This window comes from Rhinolophus ferrumequinum, chromosome 24, assembly GCF_004115265.2.
Source record: "Rhinolophus ferrumequinum isolate MPI-CBG mRhiFer1 chromosome 24, mRhiFer1_v1.p, whole genome shotgun sequence".
In the NCBI taxonomy this organism is placed as follows: Eukaryota; Metazoa; Chordata; class Mammalia; order Chiroptera; family Rhinolophidae; genus Rhinolophus; species Rhinolophus ferrumequinum.
Genome location: NC_046307.1, coordinates 16665199 through 16687172, shown reverse-complemented (window position 1 = coordinate 16687172; position 21974 = coordinate 16665199). Strand labels below are relative to the sequence as shown.

The window sequence follows — 21974 nt, the reverse complement described above, 5'->3', positions numbered from 1 at the left end:
CTTGTAGCCCCTCGCCTTTCTGGTGTCTTTCCTAGTCAAGGATGGGAGAAGGGAGGAGATCTAAGCACTGGTACCCTCTTCTCCAGGGTTCTGTTCAGGCATGGCACTCAGAGGCGGGGTAACATAAATGTGGAAAACGTCGGGGTGTGGAAAATAGAGAGCTGTGAGGGCTACAGCATACCCTCAGTGGACTCTCTGTTGACTTACACAACTGCTCTGAGATCAGATGTGGCTGCCAATGTTCGCTTGTTCCAGATTTCTGTAACTAGAGGAAGGTCTGGCCCCCACGGCTGGTAGAGGTCCTGTTTGCTCCAGGATGGGAAGAGCCACCTGGGGCAGGGGCAGTGAGCCTCACACAGAGACAAGGGCTCAGGTTCAAGTAAACTGAGGCTCTGGGTTACGTTTCCACTGGGCTTGATTTGTGAAATCCTAGTTCAAAATCATAGTCTTACACATCATAAATTATGCAGCTTTCACTCTGCGTATCTGCAGATGTGGTAACTGGGAGGGGTAAAATCATTCTCCAGACCTTATAGAAACTGGAGAGCCGGAACGACATGAGCCAAAAGCTGAATATATCTCTTCCGGGCTTTCCTGCCAACCTAGCTCTCAGATGGTGTTGATAGATGGAGGTATAACTCTGAAAAAAAAGACCCTTCTTGACTATCTAAGAAAAAAAACGTCTTCCTTCTGCTTTAGTACTTCCGGTGTTGGTGTATGTTGGTATTAGGTGTCTGGGTCCTACTGTGAAGTTGTTAGGAATTCCCTGAGTTACTACCGCGGCGTTAGATGTTGTAGAGAAGCCAAAAGTCCGATCTGGTCCCTGCTGAGAGGGTCTAACGGGTCAAACATGTCATGAATCAGTAGAAGGAAAGTGTGGGTAAAACCAGGAGCCACAGAGCAGCACAGGTAGGAAAGAAAGTTCTGTCAGACGGCTTTAAAATGGGGTGCAGAACACTGGCCTTGAGGTGACTGTTTATAGACCACATAGTCTTAATTGTTCATGGAACATACCCCACAGGTAGCAGGCTCCTGGTGCTCACTTTCTACCCTCAGATGCACAGGTCGTGGGGATGGAAGCCGGTGTTATGAACCAGGGAGTACTGTTGTCTCTTCTTTCCCACCCACCACGCAGCCCCTTGAGGTGCGGAGCAGGAAGGCTGAGATTGGGGCTTGTAGCCGCAGGGTTAGATTTCGGGGATCATGTTTTGATGGTTTGTCATCAAATGGGCCTTCTGAATGACTTATATCAATGAAAACTAGGTGCCACAGTGAGGCAAAAAAGGCTATTTAGTATGTCAAACGTGCAAAAGCAGCTTTTACTGCGAACACACGGATGAAGACTATAGTGTGTTGTGTCAGGCAAGTCACCCAATTTGTGTGATCTGTACCACACAACACAAGGGGAACAAGCTTTTATTTCTCTAAGGTTTTAAATGTTTCTAATGAGTTTTTCCAATTTTCTGAACCAGTGGGAATGCCCTCTGGTCTTCAGAATCTCAGGAAAGACAACCTCGGTGCTGTGTTCCTTGGGGCTAAGCTTGAATTCCAGGAAACCTTGAATTCTGGGGTGACAAGTGGCTACAATTACAGTTTCCAAGTCCTAGAATTTCTTTGCAAATGGTCTATGACTGCTGTCATTCCATTCTCACCATATAGACTGCACTCTGGGTAGGTAACATTGGGACAACTTCTGAACAGTGCTTCAATTTGGCCACCTGACCTAAGATGTCAGGAAGCCTTGGAATGCAGCCTAAGGTGGCCTAGGGGGTGGGGGCAGGGGGGGATGAGGACATCTGCGTCCAAGTAATGCTGGATTAATTATTTGCCCAGGGAACTTGGGCAAGTAACTTAACCTTCCTGGACTCATTTTTCTCACTTGTAAAATAATACTGGCCTCTCACAGGTTTCTTGAGAGGATTAAATGAGATAATGTATAGAAGTGCTTGGCACAGTCCCTTGGCCCAGAGTAACAGCTCAGCACATGTTGGTTAATATTGCTCTCGTCATCGTCACCTTTGTCACCATCATCATGATTTCCCCATAGTCAACCCAGCATATGGAAATACAGTATGATACTTAAGGACCTTCCCCAGGCTTTTCTCTTCAATAATACTGCTTTCTAGGAAGGCCAGGGGTCTAGCTTCCGGTTTTGACTCAATGCCTCTCTGGCAACATTCAGAGCTGTTGTACTGGTCTATTTACTTACTCTAGAAGTGAGAATAACGTCAAGGAAGACAGAAACCAGAGGAAGTGGGGTGAGTGAGCAGAAATCCCTCCCTGTACGTGCCAAAGCCAGGAGGACTGAATAATCCACAGCCCGCTGCAGAGCCAGGGGCCCAGAGAGTTAGAGTCAGGAGGCTTGAGCTCAGACTCCTGCCCTGCCACTTTCTCACGGGAATGGCACCACACAATTACCATTCTCTCCATTTGCATGAAGCGCTCTGCAAAAGCAGCCTCAAGCCCACAGCGCCGTGACCCTTCCAACCATCCTCTCCTGTCTGGAACTTTAGATGTCTCCTGTGTCCCCTGCTGTTTTATCTTGGGGAAAATATTGAGACTCAGCTTCCTCACTTATGGAATCATAACACTGCCTTATGCGCTTGACAAGGCTGAAAACCCGTGAGATCCTGTGTAGACGAGAGGGCTCCCAGGATTGAACGCGTCCACTGAATGTGGTTCTGTCGCCCTCTTCTGTGCAGTGGCGGTACTGCCACAACCCTTCTGAATTTCAGTGACGCTGCCACAGAATCAACCTGGACAGGCATGGAGTGGCTAATCAATAGCACAGTCTGGTGACGGAATGGTTTCTATTCCCTGATCATTAGTTTTAGAGACTAGAGACTGCGGTCACAGGTAGTGAGCCATGTTCTATGGCTTCTTTCAGGAAGAATTATGTCTAGAAGCCAATCAAATATTTAAATAAATCTGCATAAAGCAGACAAGATGAAACTATATGCCTTCCAGCTCTACAAGGCAAATAGATAGATAGATAGATAGATAGATAGATAGATAGATAGATAGATAGATAGATACAGATAAATAAATAAATCCTTTCACAGTTTCTCTTTGTCTCTAACCGTAGATCTACCCTGGGCAAAATTGGGAAGTTTTCAAAATTTGTCTTCTTCCTACCTCTAAGAGATTAAGTTGTCAAGTACCTCACATAAGGCCTCTCTCTTGGAGTGGTATAAACCCTAGATGGATGCTTGTGCCCAGGCCGTTGTAATTCAGGCCTGAGTAAAATGTCTCCACTGGTGGGAACTTCCGGCCGGTAGGGAAGATGTTTTGGTTCATGCCTCACTACTCCTTACATTACGATGGTGGGCAGTCCCCACTACAGACTCTGAGCAGTTGTTCTGTCACCACATTGCGAATGCCAGGCAAAAGCAGAGTAAGAACTGCACATTGTGAGATGGGACACGGGTGCCAGTCGCGAGAAGATTCATGTTGACTCCCACAGCGTTACTTTGGGAGATGGGTAAATGGAGGTGTCACCATGAGAGGGAGGATTCTGGAAGAGGAACAGGCACAGGGAAAGACAGCCGGTTCCACTTCACACACGACATTTGAGGTGTTGTAATTGTACCAGGAGTTGAAATGCCACATGAATTTGTGAGATTCTTTCATGGTTTTATCCCCCATGGTCTCCCTGAGGATGGAGATTTTTGTCTCTCAAGAATCCAACAGTGCAATTTTTGTGGCTAGCACATTGCCTGGCACTTGGTACAATGTCCAATAACTGGAATTTGATGAGTGAATGAATTGCATTGGTAGCAGAGAAATCTAAATTCAACAATACATTCAATAAATCCCACCTGGACGTGCCAGGCACTGCACTAGACTCTTCCATTTCCACCAAGCCACAACCCCGTGAGGTTACAAAGTATCATCACTCTGCGAACACTGGGCTAACAGGGCCTGTGACCAGCTGGTAACTGGGAAAGCTCGGCACAGACCCTCAGCTTCTTCTTCCGAGACTAAGGCTCTTTCCATATCCCACTACCGCGCCTGACCTCAATACCATGACAGGGGTTTCAACCCATAGACTGATCAAATAAACATACTGGATTCACACGATCTGCCGTATGGGTCAGATGCATGTAGGTACAGTCCCCATCTCCACTGTTTACTAGCCCATATCATCTTGGGGAAGCTATTTTTCCTCCATGCACCTCAGTTTCCTCATTTTAAAAAAAGGATGACAAAACCATCAACAAAATGAAGACAACCCACTGAATGGGAAAATATCTTAGCCGATGAGGAGTTGATATCCAAAATATGTAAGAAATCCATTCAACTCAAAAACAAAAGAATAAACAATCTGATCAAAAAATGAGCAGAGGACATGAAAAGACATTTCTCCAAAGAAGACACACAGATGGCCAACAGACATATGAAAAGATGCTCGCTAATCATCAGGGAAATGCAAATCAAAACCACGAGATACCATCTCACACCTGTCAGAAAGGCTATTATCAAAAAGTCAACAAATACCATGTGCCAGCAAGGATGTGGGGAAAAGGGAACCCTGTGCACTGTTGGTGGAACTATAAGTTGATGCAGCCACTGTGGAAAATAGTAGGGAGATTCCTCAAAAAAACTAAAACTAGAACTACCATACAACCCAGCAATTCCACTTCTAGATATTTATCCAAAGAAAACAAAACGCTAATTCGAAAAGATATATGCACCCCTACTTTTACTGCAGCATTATTTACAACAGCCAAGATATGGAAGTAATCTAGATGTCCATCCATAGATGAATGGCTAAAGATGTTCTATACACACACACACACACACACACGACGCACGCACACACACACACAAAATGGAATATTAATCAGCCATAAAAAAGAATGAAATCTCACTATTTGTGACAACATGGATGGACCTAGAGGGTATCATGCTGAGTAAAATAAGTCAGGCAGAGAAACACAAATACTGTATGGTTTCACTTATATGTGGACTCTGAAAAAAAGGGGGGGAATGAACAAACAAAACAAAACACAAAAAGACCCATGACTCATAGCGACAGACTAAAGGGATGGTTACCAGAGGGCAGGGGGTGGGGGATGGGTGAAAAAGGAGAAGGAGAATATAGTCAATAATACTGTGAAAAGTTTGCACGGTGACAGATGATTACTAGTATTAGGTTGGTAACAAAAGTAATTGTGGTTTAAAAAGTTAAAAATAATTGCAAAAACCGCAACTACTTTTGCACCAACCTAATAGCCTCAGTGGGGTGACCACATTGTGAGGTATAAACATGTCACATCCCTGTGTTGTACACCTGAAACTAATAGAACTGATATAATATTGTATACCAACTATACGTGTATCTAAATAACAATTTTTTAATTTAAAAAAACAAACAAGGATGACAAGGGTACCCATCTCATAGGAGTTTTCAGTGTGAGAATGTTGGTAGAAGTTCCAGGCACGTGATAAGGGCATGAACGATGGTGTTTATCATCTTCGTCATCACCCCTTGGCCTCCCTCCTCGAATTATCTGATCCTTAGAGTCTGTTAAGTGCAATAAAAGCTGTGCTTGCTCACTGAACCCAGGGTGACGCTCCATCTCAGCGTCCCTGGCACTGTCTAGGTTTGGTGCACGCCAGGCCTGGTGTGGAGATCCAATGTGCCCAGGCACTGGCCCAGCAAGCCCTGCCCTGTCTAACCTCTCCTGCAGAGCAAGCTGTCCCAGGCAAAGCAAGAAGCTCCACGTTTGAGTCCAGTCTTTCTGCTGGCGTTTCCCCTCTGGCGAGAGAGACCATGACTTATGCCTCGAGGTGATTCATAAAGGGAACAATAACTGGACAGTAATAATAAGCTCGTGAGCACCCCAAACCTGCAGCCTCCCCCTGCGGCCCGTACCCCTTGCCTCCCCAAGCACGAAAGAGGCTGTGTGGGGAGCAGGATTACCGGCACCACTCGCCACACAAATGGAAATGTTCTGAGCAAAGTGTGTGCCAATCAAATATTTATAAATCAAACCACATCCTAAAGGCACTAGGGGAGTTGGCTGGTCAAAAGAATGCTACTTTGCAGCCCTTTCTAAAGGGCAGACTCCTTCTCTTCAGTGAAATCCCTCCCGCCCCTTGTTTTCCAGGCAGTCCAGGTTTCCGTTCTCTGGTTTGCTATGACTCGGCACCTAATAGTAAAGGAACTTTGCTTCCCACCGGCTTGGGCCAAAAGTCAAAACAGCTTTCCACATGACCAAGGGGGACAAAGCTGGGCCCTACTGCCAAAAGTCAGAGAGCGGGACAGGTCTTCAGGCAGGAAAGCTCTCCCCAGCGGGGTGTTGTCACCTTGGTCGGGTGTGATGCCAAAGGACTCCCTCGCTGCCCTCCCTCCCCACACACCCCTTATCTGGTTATACAGGAGGGATTTTTCTAGATATACTTTTTTTTTTTAAATACTATCGCACAGTCCATGGACTGTACCAAAATTTTCCAGGCACCTTTTTTAGACCCTAAAGGAAAAGCAGACGCCTTTACACATTCTAAGAAAAGTCCTTTTCAGATATATATGTATTCCAAACCACTGGAATCTTTTTCCCACAAACTCAATTTTTTTTTTTTTCCTCGCCGTCTTTCTCTCATGTTTTACGGAGCCCGGCTTGTGGCTACGTTTTAATTATAAATGCCACTGACATAAAACAACCTCACGGAGTTCTGAATGAGGCTGACCTCACTTTGGGTAAACACAGCCAAGGACGGGAAGTCTCAACCCAGAATAAACCACGCACGTAATCTCTTTTGGCCTCTCTTCGGAGAGCAGAGGTGGAAAGCAGCCCTCAAGGCCATGGGTATACTACAGAAGCAAAACTTCCCTCCGCACCTTTGTCGCGTGACCTGGACCAGCAGTAATCTTACCTTTAAACATTCCTGGGGTGGGACAGGACGATGTGAGCCAGGATGGCTAGGGGCCCAGCAACCCTTGGACCCTCAGCAAGGCTCCGTGCCCCGATGTTCCCTTCTCTTGGCACCGACAGGCTCAGATCACCTTTTCCTTCTTTCTCTCCTTGGAAAGTAGGAATCACATCTCTTACTGCAAATAAACTACTGCTAAGAGCTAATGGAAGGCTGTGGGGAGCAGAAGAGAAAACCAGAGATACAGACTTACAGTTGCTCAGAAAAAAAAGGTAGAACATCCAGGGCGGGGGCCAGCACATCCACTCAAAACTCTGGGTCCCGTAGGTTTCTCTAAGTAAAGACCCAGGAAGGCGTCCAAAAGGATGAGCAGGGGCCAGGGAGGAGCACCAACCATCAGTCAGGTGATCTTGTAATTTCAGTAACTTGTCATTTATTTTTGACACATAGGCCATTCCCAAACAGCACACCCTAACGCACTCCTACGAAAACAGCAGGACTCTGGGTTCTACTGGGGACACTTATGGTCACAGACCCAACAAGCAAACACTTCCAACCTTCTTGCAGCACATTTTTATAGTGCTTTGTAACTTTGATTTCTACAAGACATTTATGTCTATCCCTAGACTACCTTTTTAAAAACCGCTTCCCATTTTTTCTCCTAAGTCATAGCTTGCTGTCTCCACTTCAGAACTGGGGAACAATAGGAACCCTATGGACTCAATGACTTATCTCATTTTTTAAAACATACTTGCCCCTTCAGGCTTGGGAGAACTTTAGAGGCACTACCCTTCCTGCTCACAGATAATAAGCCCTAACTTCCCAGCGTGGGATAAAGAGCAGAGGTTCCTGCCCCTTTCTCTGGTGCTAACCAGGTGGAAGGTGCTAGAAAAGGAAACTGAACACAGCAGCTGTGGCTTTAGTGGCCCCTCACCCCTGTCCTGCCTCTCCAGCTTGCCTGGTCGCCTGTTTGCCCCTCAGAAGACTCACCATTATGGAAACTTATGTGCAGGACTACATGGTCCCTGGGGTCAAGCCTGAGCTGGATCATAGAACATCGCGGGGTTATCAGGAACAAGAAACGGAAGTCTTGGCCATCTCTGAGTGTTTGCCCATTGACTAAAACCAGGCTTCCTAAGTCAACCATGCCCTGAAAAGTACAAAGGAGAATTCCAACAACACCAGCACCCCGTCACCCAGAGTTGCCAGTGTTAGCAGCCAGCTGTTCTTGCCTTAGAATTGTGTTTTTAAAGAAATGAAGAGTTTGCGTGCAGGAAAGTTGCCTCCTTGCCCCTCTCCAGTCTTAAAACTTCTTCATCCTCCCCAGAGCAGCCACGGGAGTGAATCTGGTCTGTCTCTAGGGCACATTTTTAATATTTTACTCCTTATATATTAATGAGCTATGCACATTGTTTTGTGTTTTTTTACAAAATCTTCATCAACGATTTACTCTAACTATTGCTTTGTAATTTTCTCTTTTCACTGTATGTTATTTTCTGCTTCTCTTTGAAAGAATATATACATATACGAGTATACAAGTATGTATATATAAATATACATGTAGATATGAGAGAGAAAGGGAGAGTGTCTTGTTATACTTGTCGCGCTTTTGTTTGCTCTTAGCTCGGAAACAAGTGGGTTTTTTGCTGTTGTGTTGCTTTATCACTCGTAGGGTAGTCTGTACCCCTAACTGGGAATGAGCCCTGAAGGCAGGGCCTCTGTCTGGCATTGAGCTCAGTCCCCAGCACACAACAGACAGTCAATGAATGCCTGTTAACTGAATGGCTTTCCCCAAGCCTCCAAGAGAGAGGAGCTCCTGCTTCAGCCAGGCTGTGGACGAGCTCCTCTCTCTGCGTGTGAGCCCCTTTCTCATGCTCTCTCCTTCCCACTCTTCCTCAGCAGCAGCTGCAGGAGGATGTAGGTTTGGAAACCAGGAATGAAGTCACAGTAGGGAGTTGGACACCTAGTCGGTTACACGAGCAGCTCGGGCTGGGTGTTACTCCTTCCTGCCAGCTCTGCTTGGAGAAAGATATATGTTTAGGAAACTTAGCCAGAAAGAAATCCAGTGAAAATGAGCTATGAAACTTGGACATCCTGGAGAAATAATATTTACAGAGGAAACTCTTGAGACGAACTCTCACCAGTGTAACAAGCCGGGTGTTGGGGCTCATGGCCGAGAACGGAATCCTGTGCCAAGCAGCCCTTGCTCATGTTTCCCTCCATGAGGCTTTGATACAGCCAAGAGGGGACTCCACAGACGGCAAAGTCAACTCTACTTACCCCCGTAGCAAGATGAATGGCAACTATTTAAGACATAGAACAGAAATGAACTAGGAAGTGAAAAGCTCTACACAAATCTTCCTCGGTGAAAATGATGTGTCAGTGTAGGTTCATCAGTCATAACAAATGGACCCCTCCAGTGGGGAATGATGACAATGTGGGAGAGTGTGGGGGGGTGGGGGGGGTGGGGAGGGCAGGTGGCAAATCTCTGTACCTTCCCCTCAATTTTGCCGGGAACCTAAAACTGCTCTAAAAACTAAAGTCTATTTTAAGAAAAACATTTTAAGACAATTTTAAGAAAAAAAATCTTTGATTACCTAAAAGGATTTGCCCTTTGGGATTTCCGTTGCACCTACAATGTGTTTGACTAAATCCCCACATCTATGGGCGGTCGATGGGAAAAAGTCCCAGGGAACCAACATCACATCATTCCATGGCTACAGAAGGGATCCTGGATGACCATCTGCCATCTTGCACATGTCTGACCTTGAACACAAGGGAGTCCAACAAGGGGAGTGAGTTTGGCTTGATTTGGACCAATGTTTCCCATAACTGGAGCCCAAGGTATTGTGTGAAAGAGAGGAAAAGGCAGGATACTTGGAATGCCCAAACCTGGGTTCTGGTCATGGTTTTGCCCCTGATTATAACTTGGGTAACCTAGTCTCTCGCCAAGCTTCAGTCCTCTCACTGGTAGGACAGAACCAGGGCCATTTCATCCAGGGAATGCTGTGAGGAGCGATGAGGTCACCTCAGCACAGTGGAAATGATAGTACCACGCTCTTGCCATGCATTAGATCATTTACTCCCCACAACAACCCCATGAAGCAGGTACTATCATTATAGATAAGGAAACTGAGGTAACCAACTTGCCCAATGATCAAGCCTGGATTTATCTTCATGCAGTTTGATTCTGGAGCCTACGCTCTAATTTTACGCTATTTATATGAAGATCGAAACTCGTATACTGCCTCGAACATCATAGGTGACCCATAAATGGTCATCCCCTTCCTTCGGTCTGTCTTAATCATACAGGATTATGCAGAAAAATTGATAGGAAAAAATGTATGAGGAAGTTCTATGAAAACACAGAGCATTTAAAACAAAACAAAACAGCTGTACTGAGGTAAATTCACATAGCATACAATTCACTGATTTAAAGTGTACCATTCAGTGGGTTTCCTTATATTCAGAGTTGTGCAATCATCTCCACAATCGATTTTAGAGCATTTTCATCACCCCAAAAAGAAACCCTATGCTTCTTAACCCTGTGCTTCTCTCCTCCATCCCCCTCTCAGTCCCTGGGTACCACTCATCTACTTTCAGTGTCGATGGGTTTACCAATTCTTGACATTTCATTTAAATGGAGTTACAAAATATGTGGACTTTTGTGACTGGCTTCTTTCACTTAACCATGTTTTCAAGGTACATCCATGTTGTAACGGGGATCAAAACTTTGTTCCTTTTTATTGCTGAATAATAGTCTATTATATACAGCATTGTTATTAAGTGTATTTACTTGCTTTACAGACTGATAGAGCTGGAAAAAACACTTTAGAGACTGAATCCAAACCCCTGTCATTTTATTGATAAGCAGACTGAGGCCTAGAGATTAAATAGCCTGGCCAAGGTCACCCAGAAGGTTGGTGGCAGGTCCCAGCCGTGAGCCTTACAACTCTCAACTTATTCCCATTTTACTTTACTCCATGAGGTGATACTGGAACTATAATTCAAGGAGTACAGCTTATTAATGATGGGTCAGCAGAATCACCTCTGCAACTATTAGCCTAACATCATTCACTCAGCAAGTATATACTGACTGTCGCTGGAGGGCAAGGCACCGTGTGAGGTGATGGAGACCTAAGATGGGAAGGACAGACAAGATCCCTGCCCTTCCTCCCAAATGCACATTCTCCAGGGGAGGCAGAAATAAATGACTAAACCGCTAAGTGATAAAAATAATTGTACTTTGTATACAGTGCCATGGAGGAAACAAACAAGGGGCTGAGAAAGACGCTAACGTGGGGACCAGGGTGTCACTGGCAGGGTGCTGAGGTGGGAGTAGTGGTAAAGGGACCTACTGTCCAGACAACTGTATTGTAGTTACTTGGTGGAACAGGTCTCTCTGAGGAGGGGTGTTTAGGCTGAGGCCAGGAGGAGGAGAAGGACCAACTTTGTGAGCATCAGGGGGAAGAAGGTGCCAGACAGAGGGTAGAGCACATGCAAATGTCCTGCGGTGGGAGAGAGCTTGGTGTGTTGAAGGAGTTGAATGGCTGGCGTAGTGACTGATTTGAGGCTAGGACCAGGGAGGGCCCATATCACCATGGAGACCCTTTGCCCTCTTCTCTCCGAGCTAACCGAAGTGAGGAGGACCTGTGGGGAAAGCGATCGGGGGCTTCCAGTTTCCCTCCTATGAATTAGATAAACTCCACTTACCACAGAAGGCTAGAGGGGGCCCTGAGTCTCTGGAGCCAAGACTTCCAAGGACAAGAGAATTGTATCTTCAATAAGGGCGATAGAACTATGTATTCCCCTTGGGATGAATCAGAAGATAAGGAATCAGAAGAGGAAAATGAGAAAATACAGGCATGCTACTAGGGAAGTGGTTAAATGGTTATGGTACAGCCACATCATGGAATACAATTCAACGGGCAAAAAGAACAAGGTTAACTCAGTAACGAATTGGAACAATCTCCAATTAGTTGTTAAGAAAACAAAACAAAACAAAAAACAATGTGCAGAATTATATATATAGTATCTTACCATTTGCATTTTAAAAACGCGGGAGGGATAACGTGTTTGCTCATATATGCATAAAATCCATGTAGAAGGATACACATAAAATATATCTAGGAGGGTATGCTTGTTTGTCTGTCTCCCGGAGAAGGTGCTCTGGGAGGATGGACAGGGTTTCATCGTTTCTGTTTACCATTGTATCCCTACCAGTTGCCAGTGGGAGGTGGGAGAGAGACTTTTCAGTCTCCTCTTGTTTTTTCCAAGTTTGAAACATGGGAATATATTTCCTATTCAAAGAAATTATATAAAAAATGAAAATGAAGAAAAAGCAGTGAGGTGTCTAGATGTGCCAACTAAAGCCCTGTGTCCCACCCCCTGACTCTGACAAAGCTGACTCTTAGAGAGGTCAGCTCACCTCCTGAGGAACTACTGAGTGATCACTGGTCCCTTGTCTAGATTTCACTCCCAGTCATAATGATGCTTGTGCCAGTCTGGTGACCAAAGAAACTGTCCAGAAAAGTCCAATATTATCTTTGATTCCAAAAAGGTGAACCGTCAAAGCATCTCCCTCCAGAACCACGGTATCGGACTCCAATGAGATTTCCAGCAGTGGGCAAGGCAGCTTGGGAGTATCCAGTCAGCGCAAATGGGGAGAATGTAACTCAGGGTAACTCACATCCTTGACCTCAACCTTGAGGTTTCTCATCCTCAGCACTAGTGACTGTTGGGCTGAATAATTCTTTGCTGTGAAGGGCTGCCCTGTCCATTGTAGAATGTTTAGATGCATCCCTCACTTCGACCTGTTAGATGCCAATAGCACCACCCCCTCCAGCTGGGACAACCAAAAAAGTCTCCAGACATGGCCAAATGTCCCCTGAAGAACAAAACTGCCCCCAGGTGAGAACCACTGTTCCCATCCCTGCATTTCCAGGTAAATGCTTCATTTTCCCAGTCAGAAGCCAGGATTTCCCCTCTGTCTTTACCCAGTCGGGGTTGCCACAGAGGTTGGGGGTTGACTGAACTTCACTGTGAGTGAGTTGTTCCTTGAGTTTCAGATGTGCCAACCAATCCAACTTCCTGGGAACCTCTTCTATCTGGGAAAATAACACTATCGGGTTTTGGAAAACAACAATCTGTTGATGAGAAAGACTATCCCAGGCCTAGAAGGCCCAGGTTGTAAAAAGTCACCCCGAAGGCAGGATGATAACTAAAGCAGACTACACGCAGGCTGTCGAGTCGCCCACTCTTCAGCACCCCACGGCCGCTGGGACCACGGAGCCCAGAGAAATGAATGTGCCACTTCCTCCCGTGATTATTTCCCTCCAGGTGAAAGAGAAAGGAGTGCGGTGCTGTGACAGTGCGCGGGGTCATTTCGTAAGAAACAGAGGGACGGGTGGGCATGCCTGCTTCGTCTCGCCTTCTCTCAAGAACATAATTCCCAACGGGCAGCTTTCTTTGGAGGGCAAAGAAAAAGGAACTGTATTTCTATGTTTTGATTAATCTGAGGTTCATCCTTGAGGGCCCTGTGAAATGAATGAGCAGAATTTTCCGTGGCTAACTGTCCTGGCCGCCAGGCCCTACTGGCAAAGGCCGAGTGTTTATTTACTTTTGCTCGTGTTATTTTTATTTCAGTTCAGCTGCAGCTCAGTGCGGAAAGCGTGGGGGAGGTGTATATAAAGAGCACCGAGAGTGGCCAGTACTTGGCCATGGACTCCGACGGGCTTTTGTACGGCTCAGTAAGTATGAGGCTGACAAGCTTCCAGACTCCGCCAAGGTTTGAGGTTTCCAAAAATCTTGTTACGTTGAGTGATACAAATTATAAAGCAACAATTAGTCTCTGTTTGTTATTTTTTCCAGTAGGATTCCCACCCTCTGCCCTGCTTTATTTTAGGCATACACATAAAAGAGTTTCTTGTGGTATTCTCTTAAAATACTCAAACGTATTATCACACAGACAAAGAGGAGACATTGATTGAAATTTTGGTAACTCATCCGTCACTCATTCCAGAATACCTGGTCCTGCTTCATTCATTCATTCCAAGACTGTTTCTTGAGCACCTACCACGTGCTACAGGTGTGTCCCCTGTGCTTTTTACAAAAACTACAGAGCCCAGATTCCAGTCATTGATATGTCACACGTAAACTTTGAAAATAGCCCTTTTATTCTAGAAGGGGCACCTAAAAGGATAAAAAGTTTAATAACTTAATTTAACAACCATTTGTCAAATACCTCCTGTGTCTAAGTACAGTCAGGTACTGAAAGGGATATAAAGATAAATCAGCCACATCCCTACCCTCGAGAAGCAGTCAAAGAGTTTATTCACTAGCTGAAACCTCCACATTGTCTCTCTCCATCCCTCTCAAGTTAATTTATGTAGGTTTAACTCTGCATATATATGCTGGTCTTTGAGAGAAAAGAATAGAAATACTAATAGAAGCGATCTGCCTTTGCCGCTACTGGTATCTCTGGGAAAAGATTTGACTAGAAAGAGAGCTGAAGGCAATGGCCCCGGTTTTGAAATTATTTCTGGATTTCAATGATCCTTTCTCTGTATCCTGACAACTAATAATTAAGGCTTAGCTGTAATTCACAGCCAAAGCCAAGCCCCTTTCTTCCCTTTTAAGAAGATGTAGGCCTATAAAAAGGCAGCCAGGAGGGTGATTTTAGTCTGGAGATTCTTTTCACTTCTATCAAATTGCCAAGTGGCGGTGGGTACAGGAAATGCTCTCTTGAAACTGTAACCTCAGCCAAAGTTTGGGACGTGAACACAGTTCAGTATTTTTCATGCTCCCACTAGGGGACTGGAGATGGGTCACCAGAGAGTAATAGGTAGCCCCCAGTAGGCTGTTTGCTGAAATACGGATCAAGTGGGACCACGTCAAAGGGTTTGGAGCTAGGCAGTGACTGCTTCATAGGGCGTAGACTTTTTTTTTTTTTTTAAGTGGTTCTTCCAATTGGTAATAAAACCAATTGGCCAAGGAATCCTTCAGTCTCAGGCTCATAACTGAATCTCATGCTTCTGCCATTTTGGCAAGTTACTCGCCCACTCTTAACTTTATCTGAAATGAGAATCATAATGGAGAGGGGCTACCAGCATCCGCGGCTTAAGAGACACAACGAACAGAAGCCATCCACCAGCGTGGCCGGCACAAGGCACTCCGTGCACCGTAGCTATGAAACAAATAATCAGTTTCTACATCCCTGACCCTCATGATTTCTTAGGTTATACGTTACAGTTTTATGGCTTTTCCTCCTTTAAATTACTTGTGATGTTTATTGTAACTTTCTTTTACTTATATAAAAATACTGGGGGAGAACCCCCCAAATCTGATTTCCTCTAGGCTCCAAACACCCCCTTCTCCCACCATTGTCTTGGCCATCACTGTAGTTCACCTGATTCAGAGGGTGGTCTAATATATTACGCCTAGCAATTTATATATTTACCTATTGACAAGGATAAGTTCTAAAATACCTCAGAGCTCTTAACAGATTTTAGGTATCAATCCATCTTGATACAAATTTGTGTCTGTGCGTGTGGAAAAGACATATTGATTAAAAAAATAAGTTTGAAAGGCTATATACTAACACATTAATCTATTTATGTATGGGGGTAGTAAATGGCTAATTTTATAATATGTGAATGCCTTGTTATATTTTCCAAATTTTCTACAGTGGGTAAATATCACCTATGTAATTGGGAGGAAAGCATGTTAAATATAAAAAAAGAAAACAATTAATACAATAGTTGTGAATCAACTGTTAACCTCCAGGCCCTTGGCATTGCTCCAAATGGGTAACAAGAGCTGACAAATCCTGGTTGGGGGGCAGACGTAGCACTTCCGATCGGGCCCGCTGACTCACCTCTGACTCAGTCATTCTGTGTGTGTCTCCTGCTGTAGTGTAATAGAGACCTCAGGCAGGGAACATGGCCATGCTCAGCTTGGTCAGCGAACACAGGCTTGACGCCCACTGAGGGGTGTCATGGGGTGAGCCCTCCTTACAGGGGAGTGGGCAACCCACACAGGTCCAAAACTGCTGACCTCCTCCCACCCCTGACAATGGGCATCAAACACTACTGCCTGGATAAGTTCCTTTAGGAGCAGCAGTCATCCAATTAAATACTGCATGTATGTCCCATCTTGCTGTCAAATGACCCAGTGTCTCACCCAGTTGTCACTGCACCAGACTACAAATGAATAAGCAACAGCGTACTTCCTGTTACAGAGCTCCTTACTTTTCAAGGATGACAGTATTGCGTGCTTTACATGATGTCAAGAATCAAATTAAATTCACCACCTCGCTGGTGAGCACCGATGATTTGCAAGGTTCTATGTTTAGGGGTACACGATTCCATCTTCCCTCAACAGGGCTTACAGTCTAATAGACAAACAAATAGAGAACAATGAACAATAGGATTGGAAACCACCAGAAAGGGACCCAACAAACACTGTGTATGAAGAGATCATACAGAGACCACATAACTTGGAACTGGAGCAAACTCAATATGCAACATAAGTATTTTAATACACCTAACTGTTTTATGTCCAAATATAAAACATGTATTCTAAAATGTTGACAAATAGAAAGTTCAAATAACTGAGGTTCCTCCCACTCTCTAACAGATGAATTCCAGGCAAAAAAGTAATTGTTGGTACATTTTTTTAAAGTAAGCACCCTATTTAATATGTTGTAGCTATCTTTCTAGCTTAATAAATTTACAGCTACTTTGGATTCCACTGTATATGGATGTACCACTATGCACTTAACCAATCAGCTTTCCATGGATATTAAGGTTGCTTCCAGTTTGGTACCATGACATCCATAGACCATCCTCGAAAATACAGTTTTACACTTGCTCACCTATCTCCTAAGGTCAGTTCCTAGAAGTGAAATTGCTGTGTCAAAGGTAATGCATAGTTAAAATTCGGATAATATTGCCAAACTACCCTCAGAAAGGTTTCACCAATTTATCTCACCAACAGTGCACGAAGCGTGCCTATTTCCTACACTCGCGCCAATACTAAAACTTGTAAAGCTTTTTGCTCTTTGCAGATATTATCGCCAACATATGTTAAATCATTTTTAATTTGCATTTTCTTGCTAGCAAAATCGAATGTTTTCATAGGCTTATTGCCCATTTTTAAAACAGCAGACATAGCATGCCATTTTGATACCATTAGAAGTCTATGTCTGTATGGCTTTATTTACGTCTCTCTGTGTGGACGTACACAAAGATGTAAGGAAGACAATGTCCATCGCCTGTTGCCTGGATCTAAAGTGGGTGAGCTTCGGGGTGTTTTCTTCTTTTTTTTTTTTTTTTAAGTGGTGATTTTTAAAAAGTACAATTTTTTTTTTTATAAGTAGCAAAACCTATCTTCAGTTTTAAAAGAACTTTAAGTTCCAGGATATATTTTATGCTAGTGAAAATTACCAGGATGTGTGTGTGGGAGGAGAGGGGGAGGAGGAAAAACAAATCACCAGGATGAAAAATACTCTTAGTAGGTTTTCATTTATTCTTCACTGCCAAACTTAAAAGCCCCCGCTGCATCACAGCCTCCTTTTACCTCTTTGGGACATTTTTCATGGTCATGCCTATGGGCCAGGCCTCTAGGGACAAAAGGCCCAGCCCTGCCCTTCAGGCGCTTATAGTCATTTAGGATCTTCCCAGTGGGAGACTCTAGGATCCTGCGGACAACAAATGGAAGGGGAGCTTACGGTAATTGCAAACAGTAACAGCAAACGTATGTTGAAGGCTCATTATATGCTGGGTCCCGTTCTAAGTCCTCATTACCACCCTCAGAAATAAGCTCCATTATTATCCCAATGTCACTGAAGAAGAAATTGAGGCACAGAGAGCCTCAGTAACTTGCCCAAGGTCACACAGCGAGCAAGCAGAGGAACCCCTTGTAAAACCACTCACTAATAGTTCTACTCTGTTTTGGGTTTACTGTTTTAGCAGACACCAAATGAGGAATGTCTGTTCCTGGAAAGGCTGGAGGAAAACCATTACAACACCTACACGTCCAAGAAGCACGCAGAAAAGAATTGGTTCGTTGGGCTCAAGAAGAATGGAAGCTGCAAGCGCGGTCCTCGGACTCACTATGGCCAGAAAGCAATCCTGTTTCTCCCCCTGCCAGTCTCCTCTGATTAAAGAAACCTCTCCTGGGTGCGGACCACGCCCGAGGAGCCTGCAGGGGTCCTCACTGGTTGACGCCAGATGTCCCCTTGACCATTCATTGGCTGCGCTAACCCCTGGTCCACAGAGCCTGCATGTGTAGGCAATGCGCTTCTAAATGCCCGGTTCACTTTCTTACAGAGCCCTTTACCCCAGCACAGTTTGGAACAGAGGGACCAAATTGCTTCTAGGGGCCAACTGGCTTGCCAGTCTGGGTCTGGTTTGGAGGTCCAGTTGCCTCCGGGCACCTGCTGCAGGCTGAGCCTCCCAATGCAAGGTGGGGCCAAGAGAAGTGTGTTCAGGGAGCTGCCCAGTGGGTCGTTAGTAACTGCATACAATCCCTCTCCTGAGAAAACCCTGTCCGCGATTCCCCCAAACATCTGGCAGGTCCCCCTTTCATCCTTTCAATACCCACAAATATCAGCAGAGAAGCTACAGCCTGGTTAGAGGAAAGCAGCGTTCCATGAGTAGAAACATGGATGAAGAAATGCCCTCTCAAGAACAGAAGGTATTAAAGTGGCAAAGGGAGATTTGACTCTAGCTTAGGAGGACGGGATCTCAGTGCAGAATAGATGAAGGACGGGAGGCTCAGCCACAGAATAAATGCAGAGCCTTGGGAGTCCTTACGATGCCTTGACTTTCCCAAGGTTATTCGGCAGCAGGAAACCCTTGGATGATGTCAGGTGGACAGCATGAGAAGTGGGTTCTTGATAAAAGCAAGGACATGAGATGTTGGTAAACTCATTTGGGTCGAGGAGTGATGAAAAAGAAAGGAAAACAAGGGCTGAAGGTTTGTTATTCCCTACAGAGGATGATTCTAGCGATGAGAAGGAAAGACAAAGGGATGCCATGCCATGACGTGTGCTTGGCCACCAGAAAGCAGAGGCTTTGGGGTCCCAGGTCAGTGCTTAAAAATCATACAGGGAGCTCGGTTGAATGTAGATTTCGGTTCAGTGGGTCTGGGGTACAGTTTTTATGTTTGTAACAAGCTCCTAGGAGAAGCAGATGCTGCTGCCGCCCCCTCCACCCCCACCCTTTAAGTAGAGGTCCTGAAGAATGTCAGTCAAAGGAAGGTGGCTCAACCCCCACTCCCACCCTCTTGCTCCTCACCCTTAAAAACACTGTAGTGTTCAGGCAGCATCGGCAGAGTTATGCCTGTGTTAATTAAGGAGCATGGATTTCAGGGGCTTTGGCCCATTGCCTATAAAATGCCCATTTAGAAGATAAACAAAAACATACTTCAAAAATGTTAAACCCTCACAAACAGCTTTTCCCAAGAGACCATTTGTGTTCCGATTACTTGCATAAATATGCTTCCTGCTTAAAGTAAACTTGACCCAAGTGGCTAGCAAATTAGAAACACCATTCATCTTTGACATATGATACTGTTGCCATGTAAAGGCCTTTAATAAGCCATTTAAATTTACTGTGAGACTGTATGTTTTAATCACATTTAAAAATATATAGTTCAAAGGCAGTTAAACGGATTAGCATCCAGCCGCTGAGAATGATAACAAGATACGATGTATAAGCTACTCAGTTATCTACTACTTATACTACATTTACCTGTAAAATTAGATTTTTCTTTGTTTTCCACTGTGCTGTTAGAACTTTTTCTTTGAAAATGAGGACTCTTAAGCAATGGCATGACAATGGTGGATAAAAACCGATGAGTGTTAGCTTATGTTTGATGAGGAATTGAAGGGATGGTTGATTGAAAAACAATTCCTCAGCAATCGAACTGTCATATTGAGAATGGAAGAAAAAGGACGATTTGTGAAAGTTCAAAGCAACAGTACAACTGAGGAACTTAACGTTAACACTGGTGAATAATACCATCCTGCGTTTCTACAACAAAACGATTCATAACTATGTTTGTTTTTGTAACTTGGATAAGGTGATTCTATTTTATATTAGTAAATCTTTGCAGGCAAGTTGGGGATAGCGCACTGTGGCTTCACATCTCTTTACTACGAAGATTTGGCCAGAAAAAGGTACCCAGAGAGGAAATCCAAGATATTTATAATGGTCCATAATTTTTATGCATGAATCAAATTCAAGGATAACATTGGCCAAGAAAGCTTAAATACTGTTGCTAGCAGATGAGACGAAAGTCTGTGGTTTCCGAGACCCAAAGCACTAGAGAAGAAACACTACTGTGATGGTGACACCCTCAGACCAGTCATTATTTGTGTGTTTGTGCGATGAATATTTATGAAGTGCCCACTGTGTGTCAGGCACTGTACTGGGTATTGAGGCCCCGGAGAACCTTGTCTGTCTGGTTTGCTGCTGTATTCTCTCCCAGGGCATTAGATTTATGATGAAAGATGCGATGGATTCATTTCTTTCAGTCAAGTAAAAACTGACTTCATAGGTTCCTGCTGAATAAACAGCAAGTCTCAGAAACCCAGGTTTTGGAAGAATTAGCAACCCCCAGCGTAAGATAAACCCCCATCAAAATGTCACAGGATGTGGCAAGGCAAACCTAATGTTTTCAACTGTAGAACCGTGTCAGCTCAGGGGGACCACTTTCAAATCAGGAAGAGAGCCTGTCAGATCTGGTAAGAAGGAAGTGGTTGGCTGCTCCCCACTCCATTTGAAACATGCTCTCGTTCCTTAAACACGGAACATTCCCGTTGCTCTCTCTCTTCCTCGAGTAAGTCTTGCAGCCATCTGCCTGTCACATGCCTCTCGTATGGGTTCATTTTCAGGCCGACCATGATGAGCTGGCTGACATGCTGTACAAAGCATCAGGAACATATATGCTTTTGATTGTTTTCAATGTGCTGGTGGAGGTGGTGGTGATCTGTTTCCTTGGAAGGGATGATAACAAAGCCTTCTATGGCCAACAGTGTGTACTTACAAACACTGGCCAGAGCAGCACATGCTACTCAAGATCAGCTCCTTGCTTTGTGTCGGAGGTGATGGAGCCCAAGTCCTCAGCCTTGTAGAACATGACGCCAATGGGCTGCAAAGCAGAAGATCCTGTCATTTTACATCACTGTCTCTCTCTCTGTTTTTTTTTTTTTTGCACTTTACAAGTATTAATAAACTTTCCACTAATAGATGATAATGTCTCTGAGTTTCTGAGCATCAAGGTGTCTTATCTTTCTATGGAAGGAACTCCCCTAGCATCCTTGCAGCCTGGCTGCTACACTTGTCACCAGATATGAGACTTTAAAGACTGACAGAAAAAGGTAAGATAGTAACATTTTTCATTTTGTTTGGAAACGTAAGTCAGTATTGGTGCTTTTCTAGGGATCCGTTAGGGAAATATATTCAGAAAATGTGCTCCCTGGAGAGCCAAGCACCATAACTAACTCAGCTGACACTTTTTCGTCCTGGTATAAATCATGCAAAATTATGCTACTATAGTAGAGTCGACCAGCTTGTGCTTAGACACAGATACTGTGACCTGAAAGAAACGTCAAGGATTTATTTACAATTTCAAGTCAATGGTAAGAGTTGCATCTCTTGCATCTCAAGAGTCCTGAAGTGTGGCTACAGGCTCCCACATCGTATTCTCTAAATTATCATATGAAGCAACGTCCCTTTAAATAAACTTCTGAATCTTATGACTTCGTATTCTTAGGAGAAAGTACACTATTGCCTAGACATCGTGGCAGAAGCAGGTCACACACATGCACACAGGCATTTACACGTGCACACACGCCCATACTCACACATGTATGTGCACCAATAAAAAACAGTTGGGCAGTGTTTGCTCACTCTGCTAAATCCACAATCAATCCCTCTGTTTCCTTCGCAACTTGTCTACAGCAATATTTTGCTACTTTTTGGAGCTTGAGCCACACAAGAATGACATTTTCCAGCACATACACACTCTTGTACATATATACAACTGAAACAAAAAATATCACAAAACTATATATATGAGATGCACTCAGA

General features: G+C 44.4%; 1 protein-coding gene across 11 annotated transcripts in view; it reads left to right on the top strand.

Moving 5' to 3' along the window:
* The window catches only part of FGF1 (fibroblast growth factor 1), a 93637-nt gene extending 72509 nt beyond the window's left edge, over positions 1–21128 (top strand). For 7 of the 11 annotated variants that reach the window (XM_033096058.1, XM_033096054.1, XM_033096057.1 and 4 more), the window contains 2 exons: positions 13522–13625; positions 17847–18442. In XM_033096058.1, coding sequence (XP_032951949.1) covers positions 13522–13625; positions 17847–18041 — 299 coding nt within the window. In that variant the 3' untranslated portion in view covers positions 18042–18442. Of the gene's footprint in view, positions 1–13521; positions 13626–17846 lie in introns of all 11 variants that reach the window. The other 4 variants (XM_033096062.1, XM_033096063.1, XM_033096053.1 and 1 more) reach the window with 2 other exon arrangements.
* Positions 21129–21974: the final 846 nt, after the last annotated feature.